Source organism: Osmerus eperlanus, chromosome 18 (assembly GCF_963692335.1).
Source record: "Osmerus eperlanus chromosome 18, fOsmEpe2.1, whole genome shotgun sequence".
NCBI classification, from domain to species: Eukaryota; Metazoa; Chordata; class Actinopteri; order Osmeriformes; family Osmeridae; genus Osmerus; species Osmerus eperlanus.
Window position 1 is genome coordinate 10,865,546 of NC_085035.1, and position 23,767 is coordinate 10,889,312.

General features: G+C 40.9%; 1 protein-coding gene across 2 annotated transcripts in view; it reads left to right on the forward strand.

The window, feature by feature from the left end:
* Nucleotides 1–23,767, forward strand: part of gpsm1b (G protein signaling modulator 1b) — a 152,648-nt gene that overhangs the window by 55,913 nt on the left and 72,968 nt on the right. For both annotated transcript variants that reach the window (XM_062484704.1, XM_062484703.1), the window contains exons 2-10: nt 5,714–5,935; nt 8,703–8,838; nt 8,947–9,089; nt 9,738–9,861; nt 10,155–10,270; nt 10,488–10,643; nt 10,792–10,900; nt 12,619–12,733; nt 22,691–22,761. In XM_062484704.1, the coding sequence (XP_062340688.1) occupies nt 5,714–5,935; nt 8,703–8,838; nt 8,947–9,089; nt 9,738–9,861; nt 10,155–10,270; nt 10,488–10,643; nt 10,792–10,900; nt 12,619–12,733; nt 22,691–22,761 (1,192 nt within the window). The remainder of the gene's footprint in view (nt 1–5,713; nt 5,936–8,702; nt 8,839–8,946; nt 9,090–9,737; nt 9,862–10,154; nt 10,271–10,487; nt 10,644–10,791; nt 10,901–12,618; nt 12,734–22,690; nt 22,762–23,767) is intronic.

Sequence of the window (23,767 nt, forward strand, 5' to 3'; positions counted from 1 at the left end):
AGACACACTTGTCAGAGTAAAGATCGTCGCCCAAGCGTCGCCCGAGTGTCGCCGAGTGGTCTTTCGGCCAAAGTAACTGTCCTATATTATTTAGACATGTAAACGTCCATATATGTTCATGAAATTTTACACGTAGATTGTTTGGTATGCCTAAAATAATACTACTTACACTTTGCTGGCGATAGCAAAAGAAAATGCTGGCAAAAAGACCGGAAACTGAGTGTCCAAACCCCGTTCGGGTTTGGACAATAGTAGTTTACAGCGGTCGGGATTGGACACAGTGACGTTAGTCTAGTACTGTACTGTAGTAGTACAATATACCGGGGCAGTTTCTACACACAGGGCTATATCGCATTTTGCGTTGTTACTGACAATGATCGCTACCAGTGAGCTTTTTATGAATGAGTGATTTTCCACAAAATAAATGTCAAGGTTATTTACGTTTTGGGGGGCATATTTTCAGTTAGCAGATGGTACTGTTTGAATCGCGATTCCATCTTCTACTGACGGTAACGTCGTAGAATAATCTTCAAAGGGGTTAATGAATGAATGCAATATGAGTAGCTAGGCTAAATGCCTGAAAATATCACGAGAAGGGAAAACTTAAAAGGACGTTTAAGTCATAGAGATTAGGTCAATTTTTACACCGGTCTGCCAAATGTAGCCTATTCGTTTTGATTCAGCTATGAGGCTGCCTCTTGCAGGGGAAATGAGAAGATATCATATTTCATTCTACACTTCACTCGTATTTTGAGTTGTAGGCTAAATGAGCAGCAAAAAAAAAGATGCTTTTAAATCTATGTCATCTTTATAAATAATAAGTAGGCCCTGTGCATTTTTATATAAAATATACAGAAATATCAGTTGTAAAAATGTCATAAAAAAACGGACCCCTGTGCAACCGACGCAAGCAAGCACACCCTACAATTTCCACAGAAATTGTACCCTCTCTAGTTGTACTTGCAGTTGCGAATCAATCTTGAAATGGCTTACATCAATAGAATTACAAGACTCGTAGTTTTTCCAATGATATATGGCATGTGTAGCAGTCTACAATTATTTTGTGTGTGTGGGGGGGGGAGGTTTTAACACAAAACAATCACACCTCTCTAACAGTGCGTTCACACTGCAGCGGAGCGGGCGGCGCACGGCGTCGGCTTCCAATTCATTTTCAATGAAACCAGGCGTTGACGCTCGCGTAGGGCATTGTGGGAAGGCGAGCGGAGCGGAGCGTTGCAAGTTGGATTTTCTCAACTTTATGTAAATGAGGAGCGTGAAAACGCTAGCGTTGGCCAATCGGATTGGTTTCTTGTTTCTTGTAACGTAGCAACCGTTGGTCATGATAAACATTTCTAGGTTTCACAATTTCAAGATGGAGGAGAAACTTTTCGTATGTGTCTGCTAGTGATGGGCATTCCGGCTCTTTTTCGTGAGCCGGCTCGTATGGCTCAGCTCACTAAAAAGAGCCGGCTCTTTTGGCTCCCTAACGGCTCTTTAAAAAATACATGTTTTAACTATGAATTTGACTATGATAGGTGTGAAAACAATTTGAATTAAATTATGAAATGAAATCATACTCGACCGTAACCACATATCTTTAAAAATGCATTGATTTGTCATGGCTCTACAAGTTTTGACTACTCTCTGACTGTGTGTGAGTTGGCTCGGCCCTCCCTCATGCAGGATTGACAGGAACAGAATGTGAGGATGATCGTGTGCGCCTTTAAGCCTACAAGTATTTTTTTGTTGTTCTTTGAATTAGTCAATTATTTTAAATACAATTAAAATTCATTATTTCATAATCATTTAGTTTTTATAGGCTGTATTAATCTATTAAAAATAGAGTCGGCTCTTCAGATATGCGAGCCAGCTCCCGACGTTTACCTTCAAGAGCCGGCTCTTAGAGCCGGATCGTTCGCGAACAACCCATCACTAGTGTCTGCACACCCAGTTCTGTTCAGAACAAAGTTACTAATGTGACGAGCCTGAATTTAAAGATTACATTAAACTAATAATGCATGGTGCATGGTTGCCGATGTCGTCATTGTTCCTAGTGTGTTTTTATAGCCTACTTTTAAATTCAGTCTCGTCACATTACGTGACTGTTCTGTGCCACTGCTAGCTCGCTAGCCCAGCCTACAAACGACTGTTTGTAGGCTTACTGTAATCTTGCACTAGTAAAATCTTGCACTTACATAAATGTTGTGTAAAAGTGGTATTTTGATGGATATTGTGAGTACATGAACCCAAATCTGCACGCTTGGCCATGACTACAACAGTGACCTTAGAGAACTACAACTCTGTATTAACTTGTCTAACACGCCCCTGAGCGTGGTGTACTGTGGGATGAGCGATGCAGAGCGTTAAAAAACGCTGCAGTGTGAACGCAGCGTTAAGGCGTGATAAGGTCTAAAATCTTTGAAGCCATATATCTGGGCTAGAAATTTCCTGGTTTATCAACATTCAGATACGTGAATCTTCTTCTACTATTTTAAGATTTCAATGTATGACACATAATTTCAAAGCTTACAATCTGCACTTTCACAATCTGTGAAAAAGGGAGAAAATAGTTAGCCGACAACCGCTGCTTTTCACCAGAGCGGGTCACAAATGTATGTTGTTTGCTTTTTAATCTATGCAAACTTCATAAATAATAAGTAGCATAGGCCTACTTATTTAAAATAAAAATACAATCATCAAGAAACATCAATTGTAAAATTCAAGTACAACCATGAAATTTCTTAATAGTTTGGTTTATTTCAGACAAACAACTTAGTTTCATACAGTTGAGCTAACAAACAAAAGCATATTTACATCAGTCTGAAACAGGTGTAGGCTGAAGCTCATGCTTATAATGCCTACCCTTTATGAAAACATCTCATATCTTAACAATCAATAGAAATAATTATTGTCTTACATCATTATGTTGACAATCAGATCTGAACAGAATACAAAAAAACATTATTTCTTATGCAATAGAGTTGCACAGTCCAAATACAACAAAAGCAGCTTGTTCATCTATCACTCTAAAAATGGTTTCATATAATTTCATTGCATTATTTTTAAATAGTTTCTTTAATTTACTAAAGGTCCCACATATTTTTAGTTCCGCATGACAGCTGTTCCATAAATGTACACCTTTAACGGAAATACAATGGTATTTAGCATTAGTCCTAACTTTGTTCTTTTTGAATATACAAGATCCCCTTATGTCATGTTGGCATTCTCTTTCTGTGAACAACCCTTGGCAACTGATGTTTTTTTGCTTTGTACATGATTTGTAATGTTTTTAGTTCTACTAATTCTTTAAATTTTAGAGCCTTTAATTCAATAAAAAGGGAGTTTGTTGGCTCCCTATAGGTGGTTTTCTTTACTATTCATATGGCTCTCTTGAAGCATAAAAATGGGATTGGTGTTTGTTTTATATGTGTTTCCCCATTCTTCCACACAATAAGTAATGTATGGTAGCAATAGCAAGGGAACAATACAGAGTGTATAATGACTTTTCATTTAAGAAATCTTTAACCTTGTATAATATTGCAATTGATTTGGAAATCTTGTTCTTAGTATAAGATATATGGGGCTTCCAATTTAAGTTATTATCTATAATTACTCCAAGAAATGTAATAGCTGACACCCTCTCTACTTCAACTTCATTAACCATGAATTTACCTATTGTATTCGATGCACAATGACCAAATACAATGAATTTAGTTTTACTTATATTTAATGTTAGTTTATTCGAATATTTTTTTTTTTTTGTATTACCATCTCTTTTTCCATTGTATCCAAAAGTTGTTTCAGATTGTCACCAGAACAAAATAAGTTTGTATCATCTGCAAATAATATACATTTTAATGTTTTGGAAACCTCACATATATCATTAATATACAACAGAAAAAGCAATGGGCCCAGCACCGAACCTTGGGGAACCCCACATGTTACCTGCACCAATTGTGACTTGCTATTATCTATTTGGACATATTGTTGCCTTTTCTCTAAGTAATTACTTATCCAAGAGTAAGCTACCCCTCTTATGCCATAATGTTTCAATTTTTCTAGTAAGATGTCGGTGATATGTAGGTGATATAGTAAAAAAAAAATATATATATATATATAAGACGGCCCCGGCTGAAACTGACGCAGACACAACTAGGGATGCGTATTGATAAGATTTTAACGATTCCGACTCCTTATCAATTCCTGCTTATCGATTCGATTCCTTATCGATTCTCTTATCGATGTTCCCCTCCTGTCCTGCACCCCCCCACGCACACACTCGTTCTAAATGAATTTCTCAAACTGGCATTGACTGGCTCTGAAATGTGCTAATACCTACCACGTCTAGGCCTCTTCAGGCCTCTGTTTTCAAAACAAAATCTAGTCGGAGATAGAAACTTTCAGTTTCCTTGTGTTCAAGCTTCTATTACTCAACACCAGTAGGACTTACAGGGGTCCTAACAACGGGAAATAACTTCAGTGTCACCTTTCAAAAGAGACCATTTACATGCATGTACTCCAAATGGTTCAACAACAGCTTTCAATGTACTTTGGGTATGTTGTTTAGGCGTTTTCAGGCACATTTAACAGGACTATTAAAAGGTTAAACAATTAAAATGCCAAGTTTAATAATGGATTAAAAATCGATATGCTCAGTTTTATAATGGCACACACGAACGTTTGCTGATAACACACGCCGCCCCGATAACGTGAAATGATCAATAAAATCAATACTAATGGGAGACGAATGCCGGAGCTAAAATGTATGCTTCAAACGACGGGACAGAAGATAACTAGATCGACTACACAGAATAAAGGCAAATTGCTTCACACAGTAACACGTGGTTGTGATCACTTTTGAGCAGTTTAGCTCTACCTTAGATAGTTAGAGATGAAGCGCGAACGTTAGCTGCGCTGCTGCATGCATCGAACACGTAACTTCATTCCATGCTGTGTGTTCAAATGCTTCTTCATATTTGTAGTATTTCCTCCCTTCGACGAAATAGACTTTTTACACGCGTTACAAGTGGCGTTGTTGTCATTTTGTCGTGTGAAATACAACCAAACTTTAGAACGCTTCTTCCTAATTGCCATGTTTGCTGCAGTCTGTCTTCGCGCATGCGTGCGCAAACTTTTATAGTTTATTCAGACAGACGTTCGCGTGTCCCATTATTAAACTGAGCATATCGATTTTTAATCCATTATTAAACTTAGCATTTTAATTGTTTAACGGCACAGAGAATCGTTAACAGAATCGTTATGCACTTTCTTTCTTTCATCTTCTAGAAGAAAGATATTATTACTATAATATCTATTATAGCCATTATAATTCAACGGATAAGTATTCAGTTTTTCTATTATAGTGTGAGAGTGAAGACAGATATGACAGAAAAACCTATTTGAAAACCCCAAAGCTGAATATGGAGATGATCAAACTGAACATTCTGTGCTAGAATAAGTAGGAACACACGGTCACATCCTGGAGATGTTACCAGTGTTATTGTGATGGTTTTCCTTACTCTGTTGCCAAAGTAAAAGTGCATTGTCTTAGTGACATTATTTCTGATACTGATACTACTGATATGTCACAGGGATGTTGTTGACATTATGCTTTGCATGTTGGTGTAATGTGTATCCATTGGTTCTCTCCCTTGTGTGTGTGTTTGTATATTTGTGTGTGTGTTTGTATATTTGTGTGTATGCGTGTGTTTAGGATGGAAGCCTCATGTCTGGAGTTGGCTTTGGAAGGCGAAAGGCTGTGTAAGACCGGGGACTTTAAAGGTGGGACAGCGTTCTTCGAGGCGGCCGTGCAGGTTGGCACGGAGGACCTGAAGACACTCAGTGCCATCTACAGCCAGCTGGGCAATGCCTATTTCTACCTCAAGGAGTATGGCAAAGCCTTAGAGTATCATAAGCACGACCTGACACTGGCAATGTGAGGACATGGGAATACCATTAACTATGCTAGTTTATACAGTTGGATAAAAGGAAATTTTCCTAATTTTACATGAAAGCATTTCATTGTATATTAAATTTAATATGATGCATACATGTTATTCATTGAATAAAACTCACCTTAAATGTACCATCAACTGTTTTGGGTTAAAAACATTAAAAAAGTTAGATTTTCTTAGTTTACTTTGATGAACCAATAACTAGCCTGGCTAATCTAGTCTCCTACTGTGAGGTGTGCAGTTGTCAAGCTGGCAAGGGAGCATTTAAATCTCTGGCAAGGATATGGAGGGGCACTGTTACATTACAGAACCAGCAGGAACTCTGGTCAGACCTGTGTTTTGGCGTGGGGACAGGTCAAATCACATAAAAATGTATTTGTATAGCCCTTTTTACAAGCAATGTCACAGAGGGCTTCCCATACGCCCATAGAACTGCCCCTCAACCAACCTGCACCCTCAAGGAAGACTCACTAGAGGAGAAAAAATTTAAGAAACCTTGGAAGGAGCAATTCAGTGAGAGATCCCCCTCCAGAGACGGTTGGTGAAAGAGAGGTGCAGAACACAGGCTTAACATAATCATACAGCAGGGAAGTGTCAATGGGTGTTGAAACACCAAAATCCAGTGTTCAACTTGGGTCAGTTGGTAAATGTCAGTATAAGCAGAGGTAGCCACCGGGCTGGGGACTGTGATCGGTGCAGCATCACAGGCCGGGGGCTGAGGAAAGGGACTGGGAACTCGCTGTCGTCCGTCATGGAGACTGGTTTCCGGTTGGCGACTAGATCCAGGTGGAGCCAGATATGCAGCTACAAAAAATGATTTGATCCCCTGCTGATTTTGTACATTTGCCCACTGAAAAAGAAATGATCAGTCTATAATTTTAATGGAGGGTTTATTTGACAGAAATTTGACAGAACAAAAAAATCCAGAAAAACGCATGTCAACATTTTTATAAACTGATTTGCATTTAATGTGTGAAACTACTATTTGACCTCTCTGCAAAACATGCTAGCAAAACCCTTGTTGGCAATCACAGATGTCAGACGTTTCTTGTAGTTGGCCACCAGGTTTCCACACATCTCAGGAGGGATTTTGTCCCACTCCTCTTTGCAGATCTTCAATTCATTGAGGTTTCGAGGCTGATGTTTGGCAACTCGAACCTTCAGCTCTATCCACAGATTTTCTATGGGATTAAGGTCTGGAGATTGGCTAGGCCACTCCAGGACCTTAATGTGCTTCTTCAACTCCTTTGTTGCCTTGGCCGTGTGTTTCGGGTCATTGTCATGCTGCAATACCCATCCACGACCCATGTTCAATGCCCTGGTGAGGGAAGGAGGTTCTCACCCAAGATTTGACGGTACAGGGCCCCGTCCATCGTCCCTCTGATGTGGTGAAATTTTCCTGTCCCCTTAGCAGAAAAACACCCCCAAAACATAATGTTTCCACCTCTGTGTTTGTCGGTGGGGATGGTGTTCTTGGGGTCATAGGCAGCATTCCTCCTCTCCAAACACGGCGAGTTGAGTTGATGCCAAAGAGCTCGATTTTGGTCGCATCTGACCACAACACTTTCACCCAGTTCTCAGATGATCATTGACAAACTTAAGACTGGCCTGTACATTTTTTGGGCAGGGGGACCTTGCGGGCACTGCAGGATTTTAGTCCTTCACGACATAGTTTGTTACCAATTGTTTTCTTGGTGACCATGGTCCCAGCTGCCTTGAGATCATTGACAAGATCTTCCTGTGTAGGTGATTCCTCACCGTTGTCATCAGCATTACAACTCCACGAGGTGAGATATTGCATGGAGCCCCAGACCGAGGGAGATTGACAGTTCTTTTGTGTTTCTTCCATTTGCGAATTATCGCACCCACTGTTGTCAACTTCTCACCAAGCTGCTTGGCGATGGTCTTGTATCCCATTGTGTAGGTCTACAATCTTGTCCCTGACATCCTTGGACAGCTCCTTGGTCTTGGCCATGGTGGAGAGTTTGGAATCTGATTGATTGATTGCTTCTGTGGACAGGTGTCTTTTGTACAGGTGACAAACTGAGATTAGGAGCACTCCCTCTAAGACTGTACCTGTATAAAAGACACCTGGGAGCCAGAAATCTTTCTGATTGAGAAAGGGTCAAATACTTTTCACTCATTAAAATGCTAAACAATTTATAACAATTTTGATCTTTTTGTTCGTTATTCTGTCTCTCACTGTTCAAATAAACCTACCATTAAAATTATAGACTGATCATTTCTTTGTCAGGGCAAACGTACAAAAATAGCAGGGGATAAAAAATGTTTTCCCTCACTATACATTGGCTGGTATATAAATTAATTAGTATATGCTTTTCTTACTGTACCTTACAGAATGCATGACTCAATATGTGTCCTTGACCATAAGTTAGTCAGTTTAACCATCAGTGGCATATTATCAAACTGGGATAAATACAGGCCACCCGCGCCAATGCACGTTTTGGTGGTGTAGGTTGCTGAAGTGGATTTCATGGGCATGGCCGTAGGTGTTTGTTATTTTGCTCACCCAGTTCAAGCCCAGGAAGGTGTAATAGTCACTGGTTGAGGTCCACAAGGTTTTAGTAATTTTCCATAAAGTAGACATTTTTGGCATCAGTTTGGCCTTGAGTTTTTCTAGGTAAGATAACACAACAAATAGCATGGCTGCATTATTGCTACTTATTTATATAATTAAAGATAACTTAAGATAAAGTGAGCTCAATGATTTGTTATTTAAATTTTCAGGACAATAGGAGACAGAATAGGAGAGGGAAAAGCCAGCGGTAACCTTGGAAACACCCTAAAGGTGTTAGGCCGTTTCGATGAAGCAGCAGTGTGCTGTAAAAGACACCTGGACATCTCTCAAGAGCAAGGGGATAAGGTAACACACACATCCACTTTCATTTTCCACTTCTTCTCTGACATTTTGTTGCATTTGTCATTATGTGGTTTCTCTCTCCCTTCTCTTGTTCTCTTTCTTTTTTAACAGGTTGGGGAGACGAGGGCCCTGTATAACATAGGTAATGTGTTTCATGCGAAGGGGAAGCAGCAGCTCTGGGGCTGCATCCAGGAGCCTGGGGATCTGCTTCCAGATGTCAGAGACACACTACAGAAGGCTACTGGGTTCTATGAGTAGGTGTCATGGCTTACACTGTTAAGCACACATGCCCATGTACACATAGAGTAGACTACCACACACAAACACACTGTACACTTAGACACCATGCACACACTGAATGATTTCCACATTTTGTCTCCTCCTTTGTGAAGAGGGATAGTATGACAGAGGGTTCGGAACAGATGTCATATGAAAGAGTGATTGCCTTTATAGTTAAAGCAATTACTGCAATATACATACCCAGGGGACACTAAGAGCCTCTGTTTGAAATGACAACATTGTGACAGGCCATTCACAAAATCAGTTTCATAAATAAAGGAGTTGTGTAAATACAAAATACAGCTCAAATAACCTGTGGTGTTCAACTGTATGGGCAGAGAAGAATAAAAAACGAAATAAGAGATACCACAGTTGCATGACTTAAACAAACTTTGAAGCTTTCCTACCATTTTAGGACATTTTAACTGGAGGTGGGAAAGAATTTGAATTTAATCAAAATTTGTGAATAACACTCCCTCCATTCACAATACTCACTAAACAGTTTTAATATACGTTTTGGGTCCTGTGTGATTTCAAAATCTATTTAAACTGAAATATAGGGTATTGTGTTTTCGAGTAAGCATGGTGGTGAGGGTGTTCTTTCTTGCTTTCTTTCTTTCAAGGATGAACTTGTGTCTGGTCAAAGAACTGGGTGATCGAGCTGCCCAGGGAAGGGCCTTTGGTAACCTAGGCAACACCCACTATCTGCTGGGAAACTTTGTGGAGGCCATCAAGTTCCACAGACAGGTAAATAATCCAGTCAGTCAAGAGACAGAGTTTAGCTTCAAAAGGACATCATAGGAGACATAGGATTCTGGACCTAGTAAATTGTTTCTCCCGTTTCTGTATGATAAGAGAAACAGCCATGATACATTTGTCAGTTCTTATGTAAAGTAATTTAGCTTCAAAACGATGAACAAAGACTGAAAGTAGTACCTGTAATATTCTCATGCAGAAAGAGGAAACAGGAACAGAAACAAACACACATCAGTGGTAAACAAATGTTCAGAGTGCCAACGCTTTTTGTGTTTCATTCACAGCGTCTGTCCATCGCCAAAGAGTTTGGTGACAAAGCGGCTGAGAGAAGAGCTTATAGTAACCTTGGCAATGCTTTAATTTTCTTGGGCCAATTCAACACTGCTACAGATTACTACAGGTGGGAAGAGATCATATACTGCTATCTAGTAGTCAAGATAGGCATTGACCTATGTGTTTCAGTATGACAACGTTTTTATCCATTGTACATTTTAGTCAGGTTCCTCTGTTGTTGTTTTTTACATTTATCTGTCCGCTTATCTAACCCACTACTTTTGTCTTCATCTCTCCCGCTTTCACTTTCTTGACTCTATTTCTGTCCGTGCCACCACCATCAGAAAGACTTTGCAGCTGTCTCATCAACTGAAGGACCAGGTGATGGAGGCCCAGGCTTGCTACAGTCTGGGAAACACCTACACTCTTCTACAGCAGTATGAAAGAGCCATTGACTACCACATAAAACACCTTCTTATAGCCCAGGAGCTCACAGACAGGTGCAGGCACACATACACACTTGTGAAACACACACACTCGCATATTCACAAGTTAATTTACATACACTCATCATACTGTACACCCATGCATAAACAGACACATAATATGCACTTAAGTGAAATACATGTTCCTGTCTATGTGTAATAGAGTGGGTGAGGGCCGTGCCTGCTGGAGCCTGGGGAATGCCTATGTGTCTTTAGGGAACCATCGTCAGGCACTGCATTATGCCCATAAACACCTGGACATCTCCAGCGAGGTAAACAAGTTAAGGTGTTTTTTTTTTTACCATAAGGTAAATAAAGATTAAAACCCATAAAAATCAAATCAAGAAAAGTATTATGGTCCAGCGTTCACTCTACACAAAGAATGTCTTGTTATACAGACATGAAAATCCCTCTCCTTTCGGCGAAATTCGCCGTTTTGAAGGCGGGTTGGGGGGGGGGGGGGTATATTCATTCAGTGAACTGCGAACAGGTGCGCGTGTCAGAAGGGAGCGCGAGTGCATGGAAATATTATCGCGAAGGGCCTTGCATCACCAGTGCAGACCACCATCAGAAGCTGAAAGCACTGGCCTCGGCGATTTACCTGACTGAATTTGGTGAATGATGGTTTCAATCATTTTTATATTTTCTGGTATATCTAAGTTAAGTTACCCAGGAGCTCTGTTGACATAGACTTAGCTAATGTTAGCTACAGCTTGATGAATTGACTCATTGAACACAGCAGGAGAGAACGCAACGTTAGCCAGCTAGCTAAAGCTCCGGTGGAAAATTCCAAATGAACATGCAGCCCTTAGTGCCGCTTACACACAACAGTGACACTGACAGATCGAAAGCTAATTTGAGACAATATAAAGATGGAAAACCAGGCTAAGAAACGTAAACGTAATTACTTTCACTAGACAACGTTTTACCGTTTGTTTGTTTCAAGCTCCAAAAACTATTTTGTGCTCAAATCTGACCAGCGCTATGCGCGCTCGCATTAAGCATGGAAGTCCCTAACTAGCATCACATCAGGCAGAATTTGCATGCATTAGCAGGGCGCTCGCTGTGGGCCGGTCTGGATCAAAGTCCAGGGCCTATTTTTACTCCCAGTCCGTCCCTGCCGTTCTATCAACAAGCAGACCTGCCAACCTGTACGCAATTTGTGTAGCGGATACGCATTTTGACTTCAAAGTACGCTGGTACTTGTATTGGCTGTCAATCATGATGGAAGAGTAGACAAGTTAAGTTACAGCATGTCCACCATCTCTTGTGGGGGTTATGCATTAAGCCATTTGTGGTGCCCTTACTACATTGTGCCTCATATACTGTAAATATTAGACCCAGTGACAGGCTGGCATGAAATGGCTTGCATAATACTTAGTAAGGAGGCCATAATAATTTTTGACTCATGGCTGAAGTTACGTTTCTCCAGCTCTCCCCAGGTTGGGAAAATAAGTATCTCAAAATGCATCAGATTGATGCTTTAAAATATGGAATATTTAATTTTTTCTTATGGGGGAGCATGCACCCGGACCCCCTTAGAGGGGTAATATCCTTCTCACCTTTTTCACCCCTGACCCGTTTTCATGACTGGTTATAAGTCCAGACTCTTTTCTATTCAGCAATCTAATTGCAGAGGGGGATAAATTACTTTCCATCTCTCTTACTTTTGAGCTTTGGTGTTCAGAAATGGTGCTTAGAGGTCATCTGTTCAAAGTAGCAAATGAGGGGGTGACCTGGACAGACATCAAAGTTATCTGCCTTTCTATGCGTGTGCAACACTGCAGCTGGTACTGCACTACACTGTACATGTAGTACTCTAACTCACATCAACTGCAGCTGGTCATAGTTTAGAATAGAGTAATACATATCAACTATATTAGGGATAATGTGAATCCCTTGTTGACAAATATTTTGAAAGGGTACAGTACATCACTCTCAAGGTCTGTCTTTCTTTTTTCTATCACCTCCCATTCACTTTATCTCTCAGATTGGAGACAGGAATGGGGAGCTGACTGCCAGGATGAATGTGGAGCAGTTGATGGAGGCTCTGGGGGTCAGCGAGAGTGACCTTACATCCTGCGGTTCAGAGTTTGAGAAGCAAGGTGAAAGGGGAAGCAGTGTGTGTGGGGGGGGTCATTTAGTTTGTGTCTCTCCAACACTCTTGGTCTTTTACAGTTGCTTGCACTGCCCAGTACTCTATTGCTCTCCCCATCCCGCCTTCACACTCCTTAGAAAACACATACAAAGAAGGAAAACACCACACCCTCTCCTTCACAGTGAGCCAGCCAGACTGAGCATGTAATGGTATCTAATGAAACAACTACCAGTTATGTCTATGGGAGCAAAAATACTTCAATCATCATTTTTTATAAACTTGACACATTTGTAACTTGCCAAGAATCACTGTATCTAATAATACTAGGAATCTATTTTTGTTTGTGTGTGTTTGTGTGTCCCACTTTAGTTTCCCACGATTATCTGGAGAACCGAGCACTCTTCAAAAGTTTGAAATGTTGCAGGTGTCTTCTTTATAATTCAACAGAGTGCAGTGCCAGCACCCAGTGGCGGTCCGAGCACATTTGGCCCCCAGGGCAAGGTTTTCCCCTGCCAGCAGAGGGCGCCAAACACCAAAATTCCGGAAAATGCCGCCCCGGTTCACCCGTGCCTAGAACCGATACTGCCAGCACCTTCACTCTGATTGATCTTATGGTCATCCCTCGCACCATACACTTCTCTAGCAGGTGAACTAGGAGGCTGTATGATAACTTCAGTTAATTTAGTTTTGTTAATGAACCAATACGATTAACAAAGACATTCTCAATTAAATGAAAGCGGTTAATGGACCGGAGTTCGTAGAAAGAAAAATAGTAACATTCTGTTTCGTTAATTAGAAGCAAATTTGCTTTTACAACCGGTATGGCCAGGTTAGTGCTGACTGCTGGCATAGCGCTTAAAGGGGTGATTGACTGTTTTTTGGGGGTATTTCACACTGTTCCTTAAGGTCTCCGAATAGGGTATGTAACATTGGTTGGGCTGAAAATGGCCCGGGTGCTGTTCTATGAGCCCTGATGCATCCTGTGAAATAGCCACAGAATGAAACGCTGGTTTTCTCCTTTTATGGTATGCTCCTGAATATATAGATGAGCTGCGCGCTGATTGGTTGGTTTATAATGAGTGCTGCGGAGCAAAGACGCAACACGGCCAACAGCACTCACTGAAACATCGAAGGTGGAGACTTGAATTTTTTTTTACAAATACATCTATTGTGTCTACACAACACTGTTTTCAACAGATTGACTACCAGTGTTGCCACAGTTACTTTGAAATAGTAATCTGATTACTGATTACTCCTTTAAAAAGTAACTTAGTTACTTCACAGATTACGTGATTTTAAAAGTAACTTTAGATTACAAGTTACTTTATTAGTTACATTCAGCAGCTGCCGACAACACCCCTGCCGCCTCAACATAAAAATGACAACTGGTTTTGCCAACACTCACTTTATTGGGTGTGCTCAAGCCTTCGGCGAGAGCACAACCTTTGTTCTCTCACATATATATTTATTATTGTGAGAATGCTGTTAAGTATTCTCACTATTGTTTTCCTGTTTCTCTTTATTATTGTTGGAATGCTGCTTCAGCATTCCAAGTATTGTTCTTTGAATCTTTATTCAACTTATTTTTATTGTTGGAATGCTGCTTCAGCATTCCAAGTATTGTTCTTTTGAATCTTTATTCAACTTCTTATTCTTCTTATTCTATTTCTTCCGTGGCACGGAAGTTCAACTTATTTTTATGTGGCACCTTTCAGCGCCTTCAAATCTTCAGCTATTAAAACCGTTCAGCTATCAAAAAATTCAGCAGTTTCAGGCCACTCTTGCTATGACTTTTCAGCTTTGTACCTCTTATGCTTGAATTAATATAAATCAATATTCATAATATTTTTAACATGGTTTTCCAATGGAGTTTACTTTCAAATCCTCTCAAACTTCTTAAAACTTCAACTTCCAAATCCTTCTTCTTCCTCAATCTTTCAGCTAGAGCCACCATTTAAACTTTAAAATGTTGACAAAACCCTAAACTATTTTAAAATAATTCAGCTTTTTGATATCTATTCAACTTTTTTCAATATCACTGATTATGTTTCCTGACTTTTTCAAGCCGTTTCTGAGATTTACATGGGTGTGTACGTGAAACCCTAGAGTGCAGACTGAAACGCTTAGAGTGGAGGGCAGCTTCGGATGTCGTTGAAAAAATATTTCTAGTTTGCCAGCATTGCCACAATTTTCGCTCTTCATGCTTCATTTTTGGATCAATAGATAGCTAATTTTGTGCTGGTCGTAGACAGTTGTCTGTTGAATCCAACAGACGTACACATTTGTTCAGAGCCCCACGAAAGCGAGACAAAGTCCAACTCTCGCCCCATAGAGACAAATGCAAATCTGGTGACAAAATCGTCAGAGAAAGCAAAAAGAACAAGATTTTGAAACTGCCGGTAGAGTCGTATTTATGACCGCAAAGAAATATAAAGGACATCTCTGGTTTCGGCAGAGTCTTGGGTCTCGGAAAATATCCTTATTTTTTTGATTGGACGTATAGTTTTGCGTCTAGGTTAACTTGTTTGAGGTGTGGATTCTAGCTACATTTCTGTTATTCTCTGCCCTCAGCGCGTTAGCAATCATAGCTGCACCATCACCGTGGCAACGACAGACACGCACCACTCAGTCTCACGCAGGTGATTGGTATTAGCTGATTAGTGGAGTCACAAGACAGAGTTTGATAGTATTTCAACCTAATACAATTTACAAGAGGTGACTCTGCAGGTGCTGCGAATATCTCTTTTACTACTATTGCTAATGGAACTGTTTTATTCTACTACGCCACTGAGTGCGTTTACTTGACCATGAGAAACCCGATTACTAGCAATTGTCGGTTTATGCCATACGATTACTCCGTTTACATGTGTAATTAGTTTAGTCTACATGATTCTTTTTATTAATCGTTGTATGCTCCACGGACAAAACTTGCACCATCATCCTTCAGCAACAAAGTGTCGCCGTGTCTTCCTGTATCGGCCCTACTGCTGTATGTTTCATTCAATGAACACATTGAATCCTACTAAGAAAGACGAGTAAACGCACTCAATGCACACATCTGCTACTGCTATTACTACCTACTGCTATTACTGCTATACCCAATTATAGTTGGGTATTACTATTAATACCCAACTATAATTGCAGCTGTTAAGACTATAATATTCTTTTTATGACTAGCTAGCCTAGGCCTACTTCTTCTTCTGTTTAACAGTTCAGCTTTCAGCTTCTCCCGCATTGTATTTCAGCTCTTAGCGTTGTTAGATAATGCAGTTCAGTTTCCACACTGCCTCTTTTGTGTGACTCACACATTTTTGACATTCATTTCAGCTTGCGGGTATTTTCTCATTTCTGTATTTTCTGCAATTTAAGAAAAATAATTTCATCTTTCAGCATTCCAACGCATTTTCAGCAGGAAATGCCTTTCTAGTTATTATTGGAATGCTGCTTCAGCATTCCAAGTATTGTTCTTTGAATCTTTATTCAACTTATTATTATTTATCTTCTATTTCTTCCGTGGCACCTTTCAGCGCCTTCAAATCTTCAGCTATTAAAACCGTTCAGCTATCAAAATATTCAGCAGTTTCAGGCCATGGGTGCTGTGACTTTTCAGCTTTGTACCTCTTATGCTTGAATTAATATAAATCAATATTCATAATATTTTTAACATGGGTTTCCAATGGAGTTTTCTTTCAAATCCTCTCAAACTTCTTTAAACTTCTTCAACTTCCAAATCCTTCTTCTTTCTCAATCTTTCAGCTAGAGCCACCATTTAAACTTTAAAATGTTGACAAAACCCTAAACTATTTTTAAAAATAAATCAGCTTTTTGATATCTATTCAACTTTTTCATGACTTTTTCAAGCCGTTTCTGAGATTTACATGGGTGTGTGCGTGAAAGCCTAGAGTGCAGACTGAAACGCTTTTATAGTGGAGGGGAGCTTCGGATGTCGTTGAAAAAATATTTCTAGTTTGCCAGCATTGCCACAATTTTCGCTCTTCATGCTTTTTTGATCAATAGATACCTAATTTTGTGCTGGTCGTAGACAGTAGTGATGGGAAGTTCGGATCACTGATTCGGTTCTTTGAATCTCGTTCAGTACATTTACATTTTAGTCATTTAGCAGACGCTCTTATCAAGAGCGACTTACAGTAAGTACAAGGACATCCCCCCCGAAGCAAGTAGGGTGAAGTGCCTTGCCCAAGGACACAACGTAATTTTTCACAGCTGGGGAATCGAACCGGCAACCTTCAGATTACTAGCCCGACTCCCTCACCTCACCGCTCAGCCACCTGACTCCCGTAAATGAACAAATCTTTTTTCGAGTCATTCGTTCAAACACGTATCATATTCTCATGTAGGTTAGTGCATGACATGTGCACCAGCAGATACTATTTTAAAAGAAATTCCTGCATTAAAATAATGTATCATGACAGTTTGTATGATTTGGTCATTTACTATCACACTAGCATTTAATTATGACGGCAAACAATTACACTGCACTAAACTGTAAGTGTAAATGTAAAGTGAAAATAACAAAACCAGTCAGTATGATGACTTGAGCGAATATCATTCACGTCTTACTAAAACAGCGGCCACGCGAAAGGGAATGAGGAAACTGTTTCCTCTACTAAAAAATACAATGCGGGTCACGTGAAAAAAGGATCCAAAGACTCGTAGAAATACCAAATCGGGAAATGAACGAATCGTTTGTTTCCTCCAGTAAAGAGCCTATGCAGGTCACGTGAAAAATTATCCAAAGACTCGTAGAAAGACCCGAGAAAATGAACGATCGGGAAATGAACGAATCGTTTCCTCTAGTGTTTCCTCTAGCTACCACTACAGAGCCTATACAGGTCACGTGAAAAATGATCCAAAGACTCGTACCCGAAGACCGAGTCGGGAAATGAACGAATCATTTCTGTTTACTTGGACGAGCCTATGCAACAGTCCCGATGCGCGGCTACGAGAAAACGAACGAATCACTCTTTGAGAGGACTCGTTACTCCCGAGTCCTTGTAAGGAATCGTTCACAAACGACACATCACTACCACAGACCTGTTGGCTCTGTAGGCAAACTGCAGGGGGTCCAGTAGAGGGTCTGTGATGGATTTAAGGTGTGCCAGCACCAGGCGCTCGAAAGACTTCACTACCACAGAGGTCAGGGCGACGGGTCTGTAGTCATTATGTCATGTTGTCCTTGGCTTTTTGGGCACAGGGATGATGGTGGAGGACTTGAGACAGGCTGGCACATGGCATGTCTCGAGGGAGGTGTTAAAGATGTAGGTAAACACCGGAGACAGCTGGTCAGCGCAGTGCTTGAGGGTGGCTGGAGAGACAGAGTCCGGCCCAGCTGCTTTGCGGGGATTCTGTCTCTTGAAAATTCTGTTAACTTCACCCTCCTGAATGGAGAGAGTCGTCACTGTAGAGGGGGGGGAGGTGGGAGGCCTCCTTGGTGGGAAGGGGTAGTTCAGGACTGTCCAATTGTCTTTCAAATCTGCAGTAGAACTCATTCAGGTCGTTGGCCAGGCGGGAGTTGTTAGTGGAGTGGGGGGCTTTGGGCTTGCAGTTGGTCATCTGCCTGAGCCCTCTCTAGACAGAAGCAGAGTCGTTTGCAGAGAATTGGTGTTTTAGTCTCTCCGAGTACAGTCGTTTAGCCTCCCTCACCGCCTTGCTAAACCTGTTCTTCGACTCCTTGAAACTGTCTCTGTCCCCACTCCTAAACGCGGCCTCTTTCGCTGACCTCAACCTTCTGAGTTTAGCTGTAAACCAGGGTGCGATTCTTTTGCTAATTTGCTTGTGTTTTCATGTTTTCTTAATTTGCAGCGTGTTTGCACATGTCGGCCACCGTAAAAAAGCCTTTTAAAATGTCAATGACGTCATACAATCAGCATTCATTAGCAGAATGCTAGTGTGTTATGGGCAACAACGACTGACCCTGTAAGAAATTAAAAGGACATAAGTACTCGTTCATTCAACTTTCAACCTATAATCCATGTTGAACTTGCAAAAACTACAATCAAATCTGAGATTTATCAACGACCATCAGGCAAAAGAGACAAATTTAGCAGTCTACCTCCATAGACTCCCATTCATTTTGCACTCATTGCCTCATACCGGCGATCCCCCCAGTGGAACTCTGGTAGAACTGCAACCAAATTCGGTACAATGGGGCTTAGTAGGGAGTGGACAGGCTCTCCGTAGACGGACTCTGCTTGTGTTCTTTGGATTGGAACCATACTTGGCAATGAAAGATGACGTAAACAAGTTTGCACAAACACAAGAACGAAGAAAAACGTGGATTGATAAACAGCCCTTGCTATATTATGACATTATTTGCAGTTTGTAAATTGCGCTACTGCTCATGCATAACCCGAGATCTTCAAACAACTTACACTTGCCTCTCATATTTGCAATAATTGGACCGTGCCCTGACAATAAACATTAAATGTTTTGCCAGGATAACTGGATCTATCAGACCATTGAATATTTATGATGTTCCTGTGTGTTCTGCCTGGCGACAACAACGTGATCATTGTCAGCCGACAATAGAATGTTGATCATGTCGGGCTACGCATTTATAGACCAACTACAGTCTAACCTGCAATGTGTGTGCAAGGTTATTATAGTTTTGCATTTTTCATTAGTTTTTAGTTTTATTTCGTTTTGACTTTTTGTTTTCAAATTCAGTTTAGTTTTAATTCGTTTTTAAAGCGGGTTTGCTAGTTTAATTTTTTTTAACGCTTAGTTTGAGTTTAGTTTCTATTAGTTTTAGTGTTAGTTTTTGTCTTTTGTAATATGGGTTATTTGTCAAGTTCAGAAAAAGTGTTGTGTAATAAAAACTCAACAAAAACATCATACCATTTTAGAAAAATGTATTCAACAATAACACTAGTACATAACATGTACATGGGCACAAATATGTAAACAGCCTACACAAGCCTTAAGTGCAAAATGTGTAAGGGATGTGTGCCAGGAAAAAAACTAAATAGCCAATAGACTAAAGAAGAGGTGAGAAAGAGAGAGATGGCTGTACTTCAGTCAAGCAATAAGTTCTTATCGATCTTGAGGAAAACTCGTTGCTCCAGAGATGTGGTGGTTCTGTCTCTCCGACCAGATGATAGCAGTCCACACAAAGAGAAGATGCACTCCACAAAGGCTTGTGAGGCAGGGTACTAAAGAGATACAATGCCACAGGGGCAAGTTTTGGATACACAGCTTCTCTTGATCTCCAGAACTGCAATGGTGTCTCAGTAAACACTCCCTGTTTGACTTCGCAGACATACTTCTCCATTTCGATCAACTGTTTCTATCGGTCAGATTAGGCAGTTTGTGGAGGACACGTTGACCTCCATACGGGATGCAAGGAAACAGTATTTCTGAAGGACAGCAAGAGGGGCTTCTATTGGAGTTTGTCAGTAGCAACTGTGACGATTCGATATCTCCGTCACCGAATACTTTCCCCCGGGTGCAGGACAGCAAAGAACGAGACGATGAGACGGACAATTGCAGCAATACTTCGGTTATATTTGTTTTGTTCAGAGGATCCAGAACACTAGCAGGCACACTGCCGTACTAGGATTTCCAAAAAAACGGTAAATTAAACACTTTACGTCAAACAAAGTTAACACCAACAATCGGCGAAATAACAGGCGGTCCCTCAACCGACGTCTGCCGAGTATATCTCCAGCTCCACTCTTTTCTTTTCTTCATCTAATCGGGACCTTTAAAGCAAGCACAATCAGGAATATGAGTCGCACCTGTTTACTTGATCCCATCAATTAAGCGTCCTTAGGCCTACCTCCCAGGAGAGGGTGCCCCCAGACCCTGTATTCCCCTTGACCCCTCACACAACATTAGCTGGGGTATACTGTGCTGCCAGGTTCTGCACAAAGGACTGTGCTGCCCTCTTCGGTGGCACTGTGTCTGGTGATTGAAGAAGAACCAGTGAAACACTTGGATCCATTTGGCAGGCTTCAGCTGGTGTAGCATCAAACTGTGTGGAATCAGGGCAAGGCAGGGCAGGGCAAGAATGCAAGCGAAAAGTTATCGCAAGGACTTCAGCAGTACTTCAGCTAATTGCTTTCCAACAGCAGTCGTCAGCAAGTGTGCCTCAAGGTTGAGCTGGCATGGCACTACTTGTGAGAGTGACTGACTGTCACTTTGAAGCTGGTCTGTGTAAACAGCAAAGGGCTCAAACAGCTTGACAAGGTTCTCCAACTTAGCCCAATCGCTTGTGAGGAGTGTCCATGCCAACATTCTCAAGTAGTTGATTTAGTTCTGCTTTGGTCTCCAACAGTCTTCTCAGCACATCAAAAGTGCTGTTCCAGCGTGTGCTACAAACCCGGACCAGAGTTTTGACACATCTTTTGATCAATTCTTCATTAGCCGCTGACGATTTCCTCACAGTGTGTACTAGTGCTCTTGCTTTCGTTATGACTGAATGAACACTTGGGTGCTTCATGACATCTTTAAGTGTGAGTTGAAGGGTGTGGGCCAGACATGGCATTCTCTGGAACTTGTTGTTCTCCCCATCTTCTGGCAGGTCAAGTTCAACGCCTCCAGTCTCAGTCTCATCCTCCTCGTCTGACCCCTCCGACTCCATCCACAGTTCATCCTCTTCATCTCCAACACCTGTTGGCTGCGCCTGAGAGGGAGCACCATCTGAGTCAGGGCTCTGCTCTCGCTTTTTATCCCTGAGCAGCCACACAGCCTTGACAATGTTGGAGCCGTTATCTGTCACAATGAGCAGCACCTTGTCTTCTCCTATACCCCATGGGTATGGGTAGGCACTGCCTACCCTGCCAAAATTCAAACGTAAACTTTTTTATGAAATCATTTTATTTAATAAACTTGTATTTGTATTTTTATTCTGTTTATTCTTGTGATTTATATATGCAATATGTGTGTTATTCCAATTGTTTAGACGTTACGATGACGAATGGAGCAGTTACGCATAATCAAATACAATAATTTTTTTTGAATAAGCAGTGCTTTTACTGTCCGTTCACTGCGGACGACAAGCAAAAAACTTACTTGCGCACTTTGATCCTGTATTCTTCAACATGTACACTACCAGTCAAAAGTTTGGACACATTTTCCCATTCAAGTGCCTAGCCTCTTACTGATCACCGCACGCCACTGGTTGTGGGGTGTGAGTGGAAATACATCTAACATGCTAAAGCATATAACGCATCTGGCGTGTGCTAAATGACTAAAAATATCTGACGCCATAACCCAGGTGTGCCAATCACTGAAACAAGACAAAAATAAAGTTCAACTTCGGTATGATCCGAACCGTTCAGTGTACCGTTCCACCCCTAGTCATTAGTATACTATTATTACTACTCGTAGTTAGCTGACTCTCTACCTACCTCTGACATGGAGCGGAGCACTATGATTCCATTCAGCCTCGTCCAGTTGAGGAAAATCGTACATTATACCTGCTATGTTGTGCTCTTCTGTAGCATATAATCCAGTTCTCTAAAGCATAGGATGCTGCTGTGTTAGCCAGCTACAGTACTAGCTTCCAAACACACTTCCAAGCACTTAGCTTTGTTTCCCTGTATTTGCGCTGTTGAGCTAGTATTGTGGTGGGACTGATAGATTATTAAAGCAATTAAGCACAACATGGGTATCAAACGATGATCATAAGTCCTGTAGAGCAATTGATGCCATTCAAAATCCGATTGGAATGGATAACCGCAAGGCGGTTTTCCCTAGTTACAGCGCGGACAGTCGGTCACATGACCCCCCTAGTCTTCAGACAAGGAAGTTGTTACGGAAGGGATAGTGGACGACGAGGTGTACAATATCACACAATAATGGATGATGCGGAGGCGTGGGGGGGGGTGTATTGACCAATAACCTGTTGTGCTGGTCAATGGCACTTGGCATGACTGCAGCACACCCATGGGGAGTGGAGAACTTCTCAACAAGTTTTTTTTCTGTGTCTTTTCCACCGTAGGAGCAAGACCTAAGTTTTCCAAGAGAAACAGCATGGACAGTGTAGAGCTGTGGAAGTATTCCTCAGATAAGGTAATCATACAAAACACAACATACCAATTGTAATATTTTTTATATATATTTACCCTACAAATAGTATTCTACTGTTTCATAGACTTTTTTATATTCATAATGGGCTTTCTTTTGTTGTACTTTTTAATCCTCCCATACATTTATTTTTTCACTAAGAATATATAATGCCACACCATATTTCACATGTAGTGTCTGGATGCTGCTTTGTATTATCAATTATCTGTACAACAATTCTACAAATGTCATTAGTTAATTAACAAAGCCACTACAGATTAGGATTTGTATTGCTTTGTTTGCTATCAGACCATAGACCTAATATTAAGTTGACTAAGCATCAAAGCTCTTTAAAGATGGTGCCCTGTTGATTTCCAAGTGCTAGTGATATACAGTGAGGATATTTTTTATTTATTTTTATTCTGTGCTGATTTTGTCCATTTGCCCACTGACAAAGAAATTATCAGTCTATAATTTTTATGGTTTATTTGAACAGTGAGAGACAGAATAACAAACAAAAAGATCAAAATTGTTATAAATTGATTTGCATTTTAATGAGTGAAATAAATATTTGACCCCCTCTCAATTAGAAAGATTTCTGGCTCCCAGGTGTCTTTTATACAGGTAACGAGCTGAGATTAGGAGCACACTCTTAAAGGGAGCGCTCCTAATCTCAGTTTGTTACCTGTATAAAAGACACCTGTCCACAGAAGCAATCAATCAATCAGATTCCAAACTCTCCACCATGGCCAAGACCAAAGAGCTGTCCAAGGATGTCAGGGACAAGATTGTATACCTAGACAAGGCAGGAATGGGCTACAAGACCATCACCAAGCAGCTTGGTGAGAAGGTGACAACAGTTGGTGTGATAGCTTGCAAATGGAAGAAACACAAAAGAACTGTCAATCTCCCTCGGTCTGGGGCTCCATGCAATATCTCACCTCGTGGAGTTGTAATGATGATGACAACGGTGAGGAATCACCTACACAGGAAGATCTTGTCAATGATCTCA